This window comes from Pseudophryne corroboree, chromosome 5 (assembly GCF_028390025.1).
Source record: "Pseudophryne corroboree isolate aPseCor3 chromosome 5, aPseCor3.hap2, whole genome shotgun sequence".
Lineage (NCBI taxonomy): Eukaryota > Metazoa > Chordata > Amphibia > Anura > Myobatrachidae > Pseudophryne > Pseudophryne corroboree.
The window spans coordinates 72,976,929-72,994,338 of record NC_086448.1 but is presented as its reverse complement, the minus strand read 5'-3'; the positions used below and the strand labels follow the sequence as shown (position 1 = coordinate 72,994,338).

At 47.0% G+C, this 17,410-nt stretch overlaps 1 protein-coding gene across 1 annotated transcript in view; it reads right to left on the bottom strand.

Annotated features, from left to right (window-relative positions):
- PDK4 (pyruvate dehydrogenase kinase 4) overlaps nt 1-17,410 on the bottom strand; it is a 55,050-nt gene that overhangs the window by 26,458 nt on the left and 11,182 nt on the right. The window contains exons 3-6 of the mRNA XM_063921366.1: nt 12,999-13,140; nt 10,209-10,280; nt 8,000-8,184; nt 424-513 (exon numbers count right to left, since the gene is read on the bottom strand). Of these exons, the coding sequence (XP_063777436.1) occupies nt 424-513; nt 8,000-8,184; nt 10,209-10,280; nt 12,999-13,140 (489 nt within the window). The remainder of the gene's footprint in view (nt 1-423; nt 514-7,999; nt 8,185-10,208; nt 10,281-12,998; nt 13,141-17,410) is intronic.

Here is a 17,410-nt window from a genome sequence, read left to right as displayed (position 1 = left end):
TCAATTAACCTTGATGGTCTCATCATTCCTTATATAGATTAGAGCACAGGTTCTCAAACTCGGTCCTCAGGACCCCACACGGTCCATGTTTTGCAGGTCACCTGTAGATTTTTTAAAATGTGACAGTTGGTGATACACAGTGCAGCTGCTGGGTGACATGGAAAACGTGAACCGTGTGGGTTCCTGAGGATCGAGTTTGAGAACCACTGGATTAGAGTGCTAGTTCTTGGACTCCATTATAAACCTACACATGAATTTTTTTTGAACATACTTTCCTGCTCTCTGGAACATCCAGGGGCCTCCATCCCACCCAATAGGTCACAGAAAGCATTGTGTGTGAGCGAAATGTGAAACCCCCCCAGCCCCCTCAAAACTTCATGACTCTAAACAAGTATTTATCACCCCCCAACGTCTTTAACTTACCATGCGCTACTTCCAGTATGTCACAGTTGGGGTCAATACTACCAATGTGCTTCGGGTGGGCAGGGTTAGTTCCTCCGTCAAACAGAAGGGCTGAGATAAAATAAAAAAAATTATATACTGGACTCATTTCACAAAATCAGTATGCAAGCCATTTCTGCAAACCTGGGCATTGCTAATTAGGGTACATATTACACTAGCCTAGATCGGGTGAAGCAGAGCAGAACTTATTTTTCATTGCTGTTTTTTTTAGACACGCACATTTCTTGGAAATAGATAAAGTCACATAACGACCAGCCAATGAGGGCAGAGGCTGCGGTGGACTCTGTTCCGTCCACATTCCAGCCTGACAATGTTGTTTTCCCGATCTTTGCTCCCAGTTACATTGTACAGTCGGAAGTCTCAGAATGGCATTAGTCAGTACAGCAAAAGTGCATCGCAGGCCGTTCCGGTGTATAGCCGCTGCAATGTTGGTGTATGCAGTTTTTAGAAATTTATTTGCAATGGTCAAGTATCCTACAACATGAAGGATTAATGGTAAACAGTGGCGGATCCAGAGGTGAGGCTGTAGTGCAGTCCGAAATTCAAACTGGGGAACCGCACCAACTGCCAGGGAGTCTCGGGCGGTGATGTTTGGCAGTGTTTGGGGTGGCAGTTGGTGTTGCTTCCCTATTTGAATTTTGGACTGTGCTGCAGCCCACCTCTGGAACAACCACGGATGGTAAACCATTTGCCCCTCATACTGGGGGAGATGTATCAAAACTTGGAGAGAAATAACGCACCAAACAATCAGCTTCTGTCATGTTTGAAATATGACAGTGACAGTTAGGAAATATGAAAGTTCTAAAGCTGCCCATACACCAAAAAATGTTTCTTTCAATTTGGCTGGTTGGAACGAAAATCTGGTAATGGATGCGAGCAAATGACATGGACGGGAGCAAATGACAGTTGACCATTTCAGAGGGTCAGCTGTCATTAGCTCCCATCCAATACCAGATTTTCGTTCCAACCAGCCAGATTGGAAGATAAATCTTTTGGTGTATGGGCAGCTTTAGAAACAGATTGGCTGGTACTTTAACTCTTTCCAATGTTTGCTACAGCTCCCCCACTGACAGAACCAATGTAATTCCAGAGATATTCACAAACCCAACTTCTCAAAGTATTTGCAGATCATTAGTGATCCTGTCCATTCAAATAAAACATATTTGTATTACGCTTCCTAACTCAGCATAGAAAAAAAAAAAAAAATATAAGAATTTACTTACCGATAATTCTATTTCTCGTAGTCCGTAGTGGATGCTGGGGACTCCGTCAGGACCATGGGGATTAGCGGCTCCGCAGGAGACAGGGCACAAAAGTAAAAGCTTTAGGATCAGGTGGTGTGCACTGGCTCCTCCCCCTATGACCCTCCTCCAAGCCTCAGTTAGGATACTGTGCCCGGACGAGCGTACACAATAAGGAAGGATTTTGAATCCCGGGTAAGACTCATACCAGCCACACCAATCACACTGTACAACCTGTGATCTGAACCCAGTTAACAGCATGATAACAGCGGAGCCTCTGAAAAGATGGCTCACAACAATAATAACCCGATTTTTGTAGCAATAACTATGTACAAGTATTGCAGACAATCCGCACTTGGGATGGGCGCCCAGCATCCACTACGGACTACGAGAAATAGAATTATCGGTAAGTAAATTCTTATTTTCTCTGACGTCCTAAGTGGATGCTGGGGACTCCGTCAGGACCATGGGGATTATACCAAAGCTCCCAAACGGGCGGGAGAGTGCGGATGACTCTGCAGCACCGAATGAGAGAACTCCAGGTCCTCCTCAGTCAGGGTGTGCCCCTGACCAAGTATCAGCTCGGCAAAGTTGTAAAGCCGAGACCCCTCGGGCAGCCGCCCAAGATGAGCCCACCTTCCTTGTGGAATGGGCATTTACATATTTTGGCTGTGGCATGCCTGCCACAGAATGTGCAAGCTGAATTGTACTACACATCCAACTAGCAATCGTCTGCTTAGAAGCAAGAGCACCCAGTTTGTTGGGTGCATACAGGATAACAGCAAGTCAGTTTTCCTGACTCCAGCCGTCCTGGAAACTATATTTTCAGGGCCCTGACAACATCTAGCAACTCGGAGTCCTCCAAGTCCCTAGTAGCCGCAGGTACCACAATAAGCTGGTTCGGGTGAAACACTGACACCACCTTAGGGAGAAACTGGGGATGAGTCCGCAGCTCTGCCCTGTCCGAATGGACAATCAGATATGGGCTTTTTTGAGACAAACGCCGCCAATTCTGACACTCGCCTGGCCGAGGCCAGGGCCAACAGCATGGTCACTTTCCCTGTGAGATATTTCAAATCCACAGATTTGAGCGGTTTAAACCAATGTGATTTTAGGAATCCCAGAACTACGTTGAGATCCCACAGTGCCACTGGAGGCACAAAAGGGGGTTGTATATGCAGTACTCCCTTGACAAACTTCTGGACTTCAGGAACTGAAGCCAATTCTTTCTGGAAGAAAATCGACAGGGCCGAAATTTGAACCTTAATGGACCCCAATTTGAGGCCCATAGACACTCCTGTTTGCAGGAAATGCAGGAAACGACAGAGATGAAATTTCTTCATGGGGCCTTCCTGGCCTCACACCATGCAACATATTTTCGCCACATGTGGTGATAATGTTGTGCGGTCACCTCCTTCCTGGCTTTGACCAGGGTAGGAATGACCTCTTCCGGAATGCCTTTTTCCCTTAGGATCCGGCGTTCAACCGCCATGCCGTCAAACGCAGCCGCGGTAAGTCTTGGAACAGACATGGTACTTGCTGAAGCAAGTCCCTTCTTAGCGGAAGAGGCCATGAGTCCTCTGTGAGCATCTCTTGAAGTTACGGGTACCAAGTCCTTCTTGGCCAATCCGGAGCCACGAGTATAGTTCTTACTCCTCTACGTCTTATAATTCTCAATACCTTGGGTATGAGAAGCAGAGGAGGGAAGACATACACCGACTGGTACACCCACGGTGTTACCAGAACGTCCACAGCTATTGCCTGAGGGTCTTTTGACCTGGCGCAATACTTGTCCAGTTTTTTGTTCAGGCGGGACGCCATCATGTCCACCTTTGGTCTTTCCCAACGGTTCACAATCATGTGGAAGACTTCCCGATGAAGTCCCCACTCTCCCGGGTGGAGGTTGTGCCTGCTGAGGAAGTCTGCTTCCCAGTTGTCCACTCCCGGAATGAACACTGCTGACAGTGCTATCACATGATTTTCCGCCCAGCGAAAAATCCTTGCAGTTTCTGCCATTGCCCTCCTGCTTCTTGTGCCGCCCTGTCTGTTTACGTGGGCGACTGCCGTGATGTTGTCCCACTGGATCAATACCGGCTGACCTTGAAGCAGAGGTCTTGCTAAGCTTAGAGCATTGTAAATTGCCCTTAGCTCCAGTATATTTATGTGGAGAAAAATCTCCAGACTTGATCACACTCCCTGGAAATTTTTTCCCTGTGTGACTGCTCCCCAGCCTCTCAGGCTGGCCTCCGTGGTCACCAGCATCCAATCCTGAATGCCGAATCTGCGGCCCTCTAGAAGATGAGCACTCTGTAACCACCACAGGAGAGACACCCTTGTCCTTGGAGATAGGGTTATCCGCTGATGCATCTGAAAATGCGATCCGGACCATTTGTCCAGCAGATCCCACTGAAAAGTTCTTGCGTGGAATCTGCCGAATGGAATCGCTTCGTAATAAGCCACCATTTTTCCCAGGACTCTTGTGCAATGATGCACTGACACTTTTCCTGGTTTTAGGAGGTTCCTGACTAGCTCGGATAACTCCCTGGCTTTCTCCTCCGGGAGAAACACCTTTTTCTGGACTGTGTCCAGAACCATCCCTAGGAACAGCAGACGTGTCGTCGGAAACGGCTGCGATTTTGGATATTTAGAATCCACCCGTGTAATTAAGACGCCTTTTCTTTGAAGAAGAATCATCATTTCGGCCATTACTTTGGTAAAGACCCGGGGTGCCGTGGACAATCCAAACTGCAGCGTCTGAAACTGATAGTGACAGTTCCGTACCACGAACCTGAGGTACCCTTGGTGAGAAGGGCAATTTGGGACATGGAGGTAAGCATGTCCAGGGACACCATATAGTCCCCTTCTTCCTGGTTCGCTATCACTGCTCTGAGTGACTCCATCTTGATTTGAACCTTTGTATGTAAGTGTTCAAAGATTTCCCATTTAAAATAGGTCTCACCGAGCCATCTGGCTTCAGTACCACAATATAGTGTGGAATAATACCCCTTTCCTTGTTGTAGGAGGGGTACTTTGATTATCACCTGCTGGGAATACAGCTTGTGAATTGTTTCCAATACTGCCTCCCTGTCGGCGGAAGACGTTGGTAAAGCAGACATCAGGAGCCTGCGAGGGGGAGACGTCTCGAATTTCCAGTCTGTACCCCTGGGATACTACTTGTAGGATCCAGGGGTCCACTTGCGAGTGAGCCCACTACGCGCTGAAACTCTTGAGACGACCCCCCACCGCACTTGAGTCCGCTTGTACGGCCCCAGCGTCATGCTGAGGACTTGGCAGAAGCTGTGGAGGGCTTCTGTTCCTGGGAATGGGCTGCCTGCTGCAGTCTTCTTCCCTTTCCTCTATCCCTGGGCAGATATGACTGGCCTTTTGCCCGCTTGCCCTTATGGGGACGAAAGGACTGAGGCTGAAAAGACGGTGTCTTTTTCTGCTGAGATGTGATTTGGGGTAAAAAAGGTGGATTTTCCAGCTGTTGCCGAGGCCACCAGGTCCGATGGACCGACCCCAAATAACTCCTCCCCTTTATACGGCAATACTTCCATGTGCCGTTTGGAATCTGCATCACCTGACCACTGTCGTGTCCATAAACATCTTCTGGCAGATATGGACATCGCACTTACTCTTGATGCCAGAGTGCAAATATCCCTCTGTGCATCTCGCATATATAGAAATGCATCCTTTAAATGCTCTATAGTCAATAAAATACTGTCCCTGTCAAGGGTATCAATATTTTCAGTCAGGGAATCCGACCAAGCCACCCCAGCGCTGCACATCCAGGCTGAGGCGATCGCTGGTCGCAGTATAACACCAGTATGTGTGTATATACCTTTTTAGGATATTTTCCAGCCTCTCAGCTGGCTCCTTGAGGGCGGCCCTATCTGGAGACGGTACCGCCACTTGTTTTGATAAGCGTGTGAGCGCCTTATCCACCCTAAAGGGTGTTTCCCAACGCGCCCTAACTTCTGGCGGGAAAGGGTATACCGCCAATAATTTTCTATCGGGGGAAACCCACGCATCATCACACACTTCATTTAATTTATCTGATTCAGGAAAAACTACAGGTAGTTTTTTCACACCCCACATAATACCCTTCTTGTGGTACTTGTAGTATCAGAAATATGTAACACCTCCTTCATTGCCCTTAACATGTAACGTGTGGCCCTAAAGGAAAATACGTTTGTTTTTTCACCGTCGACACTGGAGTCAGTGTCCGTGTCTGTGTGTGTCGACCGACTGAGGTAAATGAGCGTTTTACAGCCCCTGACGGTGTTTGAGACGCCTGGACAGGTACTAATTTGTTTGCCGGCCGTCTCATGTCGTCAACCGACCTTGCAGCGTGTTGACATTATCACGTAATTCCTTAAATAAGCCATCCATTCCGGTGTCGACTCCCTAGAGAGTGACATCACCATTTCAGGCAATTGCTCCGCCTCCTCACCAACATCGTCCTCATACATGTCGACACACACGTACCGACACACAGCACACACACAGGGAATGCTCTGATAGAGGAAAGGACCCCACTAGCCCTTTGGGGAGACAGAGGGAGAGTTTGCCAGCACACACCAAAAACGCTATAATTATACAGGGACAACCTTTATATAAGTGTTTTTCCCTTATAGCATTTTAATATATATATATATACATATCGCCAAATAAGTGCCCCCCCTCTCTGTTTTAACCCTGTTTCTGTAGTGCAGTGCAGGGGAGAGCCTGGGAGCCTTCCCACCAGCATTTCTGTGAGGGAAAATGGCGCTGTGTGCTGAGGAGAATAGGCCCCGCCCCCTTTTCGGCGGGCTTCTTCTCCCGTTTTTCTGAGACCTGGCAGGGGTTAAATACATCCATATAGCCCCCAGGGGCTATATGTGTTGTATTTTTAGCCAGAATAAGGTACTATCATTGCTGCCCAGGGCGCCCCCCCCAGCGCCCTGCACCCTCAGTGACCGCTGCTATGAAGTGTGCTGACAACAATGGCGCACAGCTGCAGTGCTGTGCGCTACCTTATGAAGACTGAAGAGTCTTCTGCCGCCGTTTCTGGACCTCTTCACTTTTCGGCATCTGCAAGGGGGGTCGGCGGCGCGGCTCCGGGACGAACCCCAGGGTGAGACCTGTGTTCCGACTCCCTCTGGAGCTAATGGTGTCCAGTAGCCTAAGAAGCCAATCCATCCTGCACGCAGGTGAGTTCACTTCTCTCCCCTAAGTCCCTCGTAGCAGTGAGCCTGTTGCCAGCAGGACTCACTGAAAATAAAAAACCTAACAAACTTTTACTCTAAGCAGCTCTTTAGGAGAGCCACCTAGATTGCACCCTTCTCGGCCGGGCACAAAAATCTAACTGAGGCTTGGAGGAGGGTCATAGGGGGAGGAGCCAGTGCACACCACCTGATCCTAAAGCTTTTACTTTTGTGCCCTGTCTCCTGCGGAGCCGCTAATCCCCATGGTCCTGACGGAGTCCCCAGCATCCACTTAGGACGTCAGAGAAAAAAAAAATTACATATACATACGTCCCATACAGTCACCAGTTACTCAAGTCGCTGACTGCACACTATGGGGGTCATTCCGAGTTGATCGCTCGCTAGCAACTTTTTGCAGAGCTGCGATCAGGTTAAAACTCTGCAAAACTGCGCATGCACCACAATGCGCAGGCGCGTCGTACTGGGCGATGGATTTAACGAAGAATCCATTCGCACAGCCGATCGCAAGGTGATTGACAGAAAGAGGGCGTTTATGGGTGTCAACTGAACGTCTTACTGGGAGTGTTTGGGAAAACGCAATTCTGGGACCAAAACAGGCTGAAGTGATCGCAAGGGCTGAGTAAGTCCAGAGCTACTCAGAAACTGCACAAACTGTTTTTGTACCGCTCAGCTGCAAAGGCGTTCGCACACTTGCAAAGTGAAAGTACCGTCCCCTATAGGCGGCGATTATCTGATCACAGCGCTGCAAAAAGCTGCTAGCGAGCGATCAACTCGGAATGACCCCCTATATTACGAGCTTGTGGATTACTGAACAGCAGATCACCTACAAGCACACAATATCCAGGAACCCTGCGGAGTATAAAGTAGGACATAATGATTTATCACTGTGGCGCATTCACAGCCTCAGCACACACAGACATTGATCTGAAATCTATATTAAAAGCCTCATGCTCCCCTGATCACACGCGTGACACGCATGCAGCAACGCCAGACAACCCGTCAATATTTTCCGACGAGGATGGGGGCCACCGAGCAACAGGGTGAAATTAGGTCAGCCGCCATATCTCAACAAAATAAACCCATCCTTACTGTGCTGGTTAATTAACATCCTGATGGAGATACGGCTCATGTAGAAACGGTCTAAGAAGTACTGGACGTTCTGATTGGTCACCGGATCCACCCCGAAGGCTTCCTTGTACTCGATGACTCCTTGGGCCATGGTGGGAACGACGTTGTTGTGACGGTTACGGATGGTCACCAGCGCCTCCGTGAAGCTGAAGTTCAAAGTAAAAAAAATAAATAAATAAAAAATTATATTTAAAAATGAGATTATACTAGATTACTACCAGGAGAATGGCTCATTTAGAATGTATTGCAGTATATAAGTATCTCCGGCAAGCAAATAAAATGGGAAACTACCTGAAATATTCAGGAATGTAAACGACACTTGTTTATTTAAAGAACAGTGCGCTAACATTGCACGCAATACCCTAACCTACTGTATATTAGCAACGTGGCGGGATGTTTACACTCACCCATTATCCATTTAACATTCAAGAAGACCCCTGCGATGTTTTTCAATGGTCTTACAAAGAGAATGGCTGACAAAGGGAGGGTGTGGGGGAGGGGGAGGCTTTCTGTACAACCTAATTGACACCTTTAGAGGTTAGGAGTTTCTGTAAGTGCTGCATATGCGCATGTCAATGCCAACTCCTGCATGAGACATGGGCGACTCACATGTTTATTATGCCCTTAACCACGTGTCGTCCATCCCAACACTGGTGCAGAATATATCAGACTTTGTAAGTGGGGTTAAACTTGGGCTCCCAAACACACTGCATGGGTACGTCAATGTATTGTCATGTACTTTTAATGGCTAACGGAACGTTCTGAAAACCTGTCCAGGAAGAACACTGAGAAATTGAAATGAATGTCTTCCTTGTAGTAATAATAATAATAATAATAATAATTTTATTTATATAGCGCTCTTTCTCCAATAGGACTCAAGGCGCTTAACAGATACACAGCATAATATAGTACAGAAAAAAAATGAAGTACATTTTTCATAAAATACAGAAGCATGAAGATACTAAAAGAGACACTATGGAAATGCTTGAGTAAACAGGAAAGTCTTGAGTCTACTTTTGAAGGATTCTATAGTTGGGGCCTCTCGCACTGTGCTGGGAAGTGAGTTCCATAGAGTCGGAGCCGCATGACTAAAAGCTCGACCCCCAGATGAATTACGGTAGATTCTAGGTACTGCTAAAAGTCCTTCATCTACAGATCGCAGTAATCGAGTGGGGCAGTATGGGATCAGAAGCTGTTTCAGGTACCTTGGGCCTTGGTCATGTAATGCTTTGAAACTCAGTAAGCCAATCTTGAAGAGGATTCGCCATCTTACAGGCAGCCAGTGAAGGGAGTAGAGGATGGGTGTTATGTGGCTGGAACGGGGCTGGTTGGTTAACAGCCTGGCAGCTGTGTTTTGCACCAGCTGTAAGCGTTGCAATTCTTTTGCTGGTAGACCAAGGTAGAGGGCATTACAGTAGTCTAATCGAGATGATACAAATGCATGTATGACTTTTGGCATATCATCTGAGGGAATTAGGTGCTTGATTCTGGCTATGTTCCTCAGGTGAAAGAATGAGGATTTGATTGTGGCTGATATCTGATGTTTAAGTGTCAAGCCATCATCCAGGACAACGCCAAGATTCCGCACATGATCACTGGTCTGTAATTCTGAATCCCCGAGTGTAAGTCCAGTTGGTTGGCTATGCTGCAGTCTTGTCCTTTGATGTTGCGGTCGTATTATAAGGACCTCTGTTTTATCCGGGTTCAGTCGCAGCCAACTGGCGCTCATCCACTCCTGTAGTTCAGCTAGACAGCCATTCAGGGTTGCTACTGGGTTATCAGTGCCCGGAGCAAAGGACAAGTACAGTTGTGTATCATCTGCATAGCAGTGGTAGACCAGGCCATGGCGCCTGATTATTTCGCCCAATGGGAGCATGTATACTGCAAAAAGCATGGGGGATAGTATAGAACCTTGTGGGACACCACATGGCAATGGCACTGGTGGTGATGAGTATAATCCAGATGATACTCTCTGTGACCTGCCTGTGAGAAATGATTTGAACCAGTTTAGGACTGTGCCATCCAGACCACAGAATGTAAACAAGCACTTTGTGTTCCCTAAATGAATCCAATCTTCCAGCTGACTGTTGTGACATTTATTCTGCTGCACCTCGAGCGACAACACACACACACACACACACACACACACACACACACACACGACACTTACTCAGACAAAACCCTCTGGTCTTCTGGGTTCTTTTCCACAAATTCTATTAGCTCCATCAAGCTTTGGACATACCTGGGAGAGACAAAAACACAAATATAGAATGATCAGTATATATGTAGAATATGCCCTTTGTTTTCACTTAACAGTTATTTTCAATATGATCTTTGCGTTTTCTGCGGAGTGGATTGCATGTGGTGTTTTCTTATAGACATTTTATTTTTGTATTAGGTTTCTCGCTCTCCTCATTTTGCAGAACACATTCCCCCTTCAGACACACTGGTACTTCCAATAATGCCCGCACAGTAGGCTGCCATTTATTGGGGTGAATCAATACGGCTATTCACCCGCTAGAAACTAGCGATGACACTGACGCAGTGCCTCGTGCCTCAGCAATAATGTGATAACTTGAACAGGGATTCACGTAGGACCTACAGAATAGCTGCCTCCACCATGCGAGTCCCATTTAAAGGAATAATTAATTTGTTGCTGCTCTCAGACTGAACAGCAATATATGTAGAACTACGAGGCCCAATTATCAACGACTGATAAAACTCGTTATGAATGATAAAATCATATCATAAATGGTACTCTGGCCAATCAGCACCTAACTGTCATGTGTTTTTAAAAATGACAGTTGGGAACCGATTGGCTGGAGCACCATTTATCAAACACAAGTTTTACCATTCACGCGTTTTACAACTTGTAGATAAATGGGCCCCTACTGTATGTATTTCTGCAGTATAAGCCTCAGAGTGAACTACGTGGAACTAAGAGGTCTATTCATGAAGCAGTGAAAAGTGTGGAGAAGTGAGCCAGTGGAGAAGTTGTCCACGGCAACCAATCAGCATTAAAGTAACATTTATAATTTGCATACTATACAATTGTACGGAGCAGCTGATTGGTTGCCATGGGCAACTTCTCCACACTTTTCACTGCTTCATGAATAGACAGACCTCTTTAAATGAACACATATAGTAATCCCTCATGTAGGAGGTAAAACATGACATATGCATAGGCAGGTTAAGGTACAGCATACACAGAAATGTAAGCAGACTTTGTAAAGAATAGGAGTGCAGATGTTTCCCGCCTTGTGCAAATGTGGTTCAGTCTAAGGTCTCCACCTGCAGGATTCACATTCATAAAACCACCCACTGAGCCACAGCCTATCCTATCTCACAGCGACTGCTTTACTTGGTGATTTTTCGGCCAGTTTGTTGGCACGTTTCCCTGGAAATAACCCAACTAAATTTAGAGACTTTAGATAAGAAAATGGGAACAAACTGTTCCTGAAACATTTGTGCCAAACAGCTTACCGCCTTCTGAGAGAACTCACTTACTGATAGTCAAATGCGGACTCGGCTGAAATACCCGCTGGCCCTAAATTGTTTTCTGAAAATGTTGTGTTTAAAGTTTTTTTTTATTTTATCATTTGCAACCCCCAATGTGACATTGTTCTGGGATCCTAAATCTGGTGGCTCACAATAGGATGTGTTATGTGGCCAAATAACACAATCTGGGACCTGACCCACACCGTTTGCACACTGCTAGTATAAAAGAACACCAGGAAAGCCATGGCATACACCCTAAAACAAAGCCACTGTATACACGGGACAATTTATCTGGGACATGTCTTACTAATCCAGTCACTTTCGGCTGCAGGAAAATCGCAACGCTTAATGAAAGTTCTTTGCCGGATACAAAAATAGTAAAAGATACAGCCCTGGTATATTGGACAGAGAAGCATGCAATAGATAACAGATATAGGAATGGTCAACGTGATGTAACCCCACACCTGTCTGTCAAACATTACAAAGTATTGCTGGGAACAGTTTAACCAGATACGTTCTGCAAAACGCTCCAAGCTCCATTAGTTTAGGCAAGTGCTTTAGACTGGATCTGAACAAGGCATAAATTATACATAAAGGATATAGGGGGACATTTACTAAGCAGTGATAAGAGCGGAGAAGTGAGCCAGTGGAGAAGTTGCACATGGCAACCAATCAGCACTGAAGTAACATCTATAATTTGCATACTACAAAATGATACAGAACTGCCGATTGGTTGATGGGGCAACTTCTCCACTCTTATCTCTGCTTAGTGAATGTTCAATGCTAACGGATAACCAGTAATTCTGGGAGGGACTGCTCAATGTAATAAAATTGAGGACTGCGGTATTTGGCAACAAGCTTTTTAGAGTCTCCCCAAGTGGTATGAAAAACGAAATTCTTTTCAACATACCAAACGGAAATCACACCTACAGGGCAAGTGTTTAAAGGGAAGGTTCTAAAAATAAATAATTCCTAGAAACATAGTCACGTAAGAATGTACACATCGAAGAACGGCAAAACAAGCTGTCGGGTTACCTTCTCACAACAAATTATGCAGTCTTCAACTTTGTACATCAATAAAACTTACAATACTATGTTTTGCGATGCAGTTCAATAGTTTATGTGCAATGGTTTCTGTAGAGCGACACATTAATCCCATTCACTGTACATGTCTTCTGAACAGAGGTGGCACTTGTGCCGTGCAGTCTCTTCTACTGGGTAAAGTGCCTGGAGCTATTCAATTACTGCCTGGAGCGGCTATTCAATTACAGACAAACGATTAACTCACCACCAGCCCTTAATTCTGATTTCTGCTCGCAAGTCTCTTGTTGAATAGCTCCTGCCACTTTACTTGGGAGAAGAGGCCACACGACACAAAAGTAAGTGAATCTGCCCCTTACAGAGCCAACATGTAAACCCCAGTGAAGTGAAAGTGAAATAGTGCTTGGTTACTCATACGTACCAGCTCTGTACAAGTTGTACAGATGGGGTCCCGAGTAGGGGGTCCGGCAGGATGTAGATTTCCCTCATTATATTGGCCAGCCTTACAGGTAGCTCTTGTCGCAGGAAAACAAAAGAAGTCTTCTCGCATCCATTGGCTGATCCTAGTTAACAGACAGAAGTGCAGGTGGTTTAGGTAGGGTCAGCACCTGATGAAGAGCCTACGGCACCATAGACGAGATACTGGTTTGGGCCCTTCAAAACCTCACAAAAGAAACCAAACCAACTGACACACAAACCTAGTTACAGTAGTCTGGGCTGATCACAGTCCACCGGGCCCCTAGGAACAAGCCTTGGGGGTCTATTTACTAAGTCTTGTATGGAGATAAAGTGGGCGGTGATACAGTACCAGCCAATCAGCTCCTAACTTTTATGTTACAGGCTGGGTTTGAAAAAATAAGAATTTACTTACCGATAATTCTATTTCTCATAGTCCGTAGTGGATGCTGGGAACTCCGAAAGGACCATGGGGAATAGCGGCTCCGCAGGAGACTGGGCACAAAAGTAAAAGCTTTAGGACTAGCTGGTGTGCACTGGCTCCTCCCCCTATGACCCTCCTCCAAGCCTCAGGATACTGTGCCTGGACGAGCGTACACAATAAGGAAGGATTTTGAATCCCGGGTAAGACTCATACCAGCCACACCAATCACACCGTACAACCTGTGATCTGAACCCAGTTAACAGCATGATAACAGAGGAGCCTCTGAAAAGATGGCTCACAACAATAATAACCCGATTTTTGTAACTATGTACAAGTATTGCAGACAATCCGCACTTGGGATGGGCGCCCAGCATCCACTACGGACTATGAGAAATAGAATTATCGGTAAGTAAATTCTTATTTTCTCTGACGTCCTAGTGGATGCTGGGAACACCGAAAGGACCATGGGGATTATACCAAAGCTCCCAAACGGGCGGGAGAGTGCGGATGACTCTGCAGCACCAAATGAGAGAACTCCAGGTCCTCCTCAGCCAGGGTATCAATTTTGTAGAATTTTACAAACGTATTTGCTCCTGACCAAGTAGCTGCTCGGCAAAGTTGTAAAGCCGAGACCCCTCGGGCAGCCGCCCAAGATGAGCCCATCTTCCTTGTGGAGTGGGCATTTACAGATTTTTGGCTGTGGCAGGCCTGCCACAGAATGTGCAAGCTGAATTGTACTACAATTCCAACGAGCAATAGTCTGCTTAGAAGCAGGAGCACCCAGCTTGTTGGGTGCATATAGGATAAACAGCGAGTCAGATTTTCTGACTCCAGCCGTCCTGGAAACATATATTTTCAGGGCCCTGACAACGTCTAGCAACTTGGAGTCCTCCAAGTCCCTAGTAGCCGCAGGCACCACAATAGGTTGGTTCAGGTGAAACGCTGAAACCACCTTAGGGAGAAACTGAGGACGAGTCCTCAATTCCGCCCTGTCCGAATGGAAAATCAGATAAGGGCTTTTACAGGATAAAGCCGCCAATTCTGACACGCGCCTGGCCCAGGCCAGGGCCAACAGCATGACCACTTTCCATGTGAGATATTTTAACTCCACAGATTTAAGTGGTTCAAACCAATGTGACTTTTGGAACCCAAAAACTACATTGAGATCCCAAGGTGCCACTGGAGGCACAAAAGGAGGCTGTATATGCAGTACCCCTTTTACAACGTCTGAACTTCAGGAACTGAAGCTAGTTCTTTTTGGAAGAAAATTGACAGGGCCGAAATTTGAACCTTAATGGACCCCAATTTCAGGCCCATAGACACTCCTGTTTGCAGGAAATGTAGGAATCGACCCAGTTGAATTTCCTCCGTCGGGCCTTACTGGCCTCGCACCACGCAACATATTTTTGCCAAATGCGGTGATAATGTTTTGCGGTTACATCCTTCCTGGCTTTGATCAGGATAGGGATGACCTCATCCGGAATGCCTTTTTTCCTTCAGGATCCGGCGTTCAACTGCCATGCCGTCAAATGCAGTCGCGGTAAGTCTTGGAACAGACAGGGACCTTGCTGAAGCAGGTCCCTTCTTAGAGGTAGAGGCCACGGATCCTCCGTGAGCATCTTTTGAAGTTCCGGTTACCAAGTCCTTCTTGGCCAATCCGGAGCCACGAATATAGTGCTTACTCCTCTCCATCTTATCAATCTCAGTACCTTGGGTATGAGAGGCAGATGAGGGAACACATACACTGACTGGTACACCCACGGTGTTACCAGAGCGTCTACAGCTATTGCCTGAGGGTCCCTTGACCTGGCGCAATACCGGTCGAGTTTTTAACAACGGTTTATAATCATGTGGAAGATTTCTGGGTGAAGTCCCCACTCTCCCGGGTGGAGGTTGTGCCCAGTTGTCCACTCCCGGAATTGCTGACAGTGCTATCACATGATTTTCCGCCCAGCGAAGAATCCTTGCAGCTTCTGCCATTGCCCTCCTGCTTCTTGTGCCACCCTGTCTGTTTACGTGGGTGACTGCCGTGATGTTGTCCGACTGGATCAACACCGGCTGACCTTGAAGCAGAGGTCTTGCTAAGCTTAGAGCATTGTAAATGGCCCTTAGCTTCAGGATATTTATGTGAAGTGATGTCTCCAGGCTTGACCATAAGCCCTGGAAATTCCTTCCCTGTGTGACTGCTCCCCAGCCTCGCAGGCTGGCATCCGTGGTCACCAGGACCCAGTCCTGAATGCCGAATCTGCGGCCCTCTAGAAGATGAGCACTCTGCAACCACCACAGGAGGGACACCCTTGTTCTTGGTGACAGGGTTATCCGCTGATGCATCTGAAGATGCGACCCGGACCATTTGTCCAGCAGGGCCCACTGGAAAGTTCTTGCGTGGAATCTGCCGAATGGGATTGCTTCGTAGGAAGCCACCATTTTACCCAGAACCCTTGTGCATTGATGCACTGAGACTTGGCTCGGTTTTAGGAGGTTCCTGACTAGCTCGGATAACTCCCTGACTTTCTCCTCCGGGAGAAACACCTTTTTCTGGACTGTGTCCAGGATCATCCCTAGGAACAGTAGACGAGTCGTCGGAACCAGCTGCGATTTTGGAATATTGAGAATCCAATCGTGCTGCCGCAACACTACCTGAGATAGTGCTACACCGACCTCCAACTGTTCCCTGGATCTTACCCTTATTAGGGAATCGTCCAAGTAAGGGATAACTAAAATTCCCTTCCTTCGAAGGAATATCATCATTTCGGCCATTACCTTGGTAAAGACCCGGGGTGCCGTGGACCATCCATACGGCAGCGTCTGAACTGATAGTGACAGTTCTGTACCATAAACCTGAGGTACCCTTGGTGAGAAGGGTAAATTTGGACATGAAGGTAAGCATCCTTGATGTCCCGAGACATCATGTAGTCCCCTTCTTCCAGGTTCGCAATCACTGCTCTGAGTGACTCAATCTTGAATTTGAACCTCTGTATGTAAGTGTTCAAAGATTTTAGATTTAGAATCGGTCTCACCGAGCCGTCCGGCTTAGGTACCACAACAGTGTGGAATACCCCGTTCCCTGTTGCAGGAGGGGTACCTTGATTATCACCTGCTGGGAATACAGCTTGTGAATGGCTTCCAAAACTGTCTCCCTGTCAGAAGGAGACATCGGTAAAGCCGACTTTAGGAAACGGCGAGGGGGAGACGTCTCGAATTCCAATTTGTACCCCTGAGATATCACCTGAAGGATCCAGGGGTCTACTTGCGAGTGAGCCCACTGCGCGCTGAAATCCATTGAGACGGGGCCCCAACCGTGCCTGATTCTGCTTGTAAAGCCCCAGCGTCATACTGAGGGCTTGGCAGAGGCGGGAGAGGGTTTCTGTTCCTGGGAACTGGCTGATTTCTGCAGCATTTTTCCTCTCCCTCTGTCACGGGGCAGAAATGAGGAACCTTTTGCCCGCTTGTCCACGAAAAGACTGCGCCTGATAATACGGCGTCTTCTCATGTTGAGAGGCGACCTGGGGTACAAACGTGGATTTCCCAGCTGTTGCCGTGGCCACCAGGTCTGAAAGACCGACCCCAAATAACTCCTCTCCTTAATAAGGCAATACTTCCAAATGCCGTTTGAAATCAGCATCACCTGACCACTGTCGTGTCCATAACCCTCTACTGGTAGAAATGGACAACGCACTTAGACTTGATGCCAGTCGGCAAATATTCCGCTGTGCATCACGCATATATAGAAATGCATCTTTTAAATGCTCTATAGGCAAAAATATACTGTCCCTATCTAGGGTATCAATATTTTCAGTCAGGGAATCCGACCACGCCAACCCAGCACTGCACATCCAGGCTGAGGCAATTGCTGGTCGCAGTATAACACCAGTATGTGTGTAAATACATTTTAGGATACCCTCCTGCTTTCTATCAGCAGGATCCTTAAGGGCGGCCATCTCAGGAGAGGG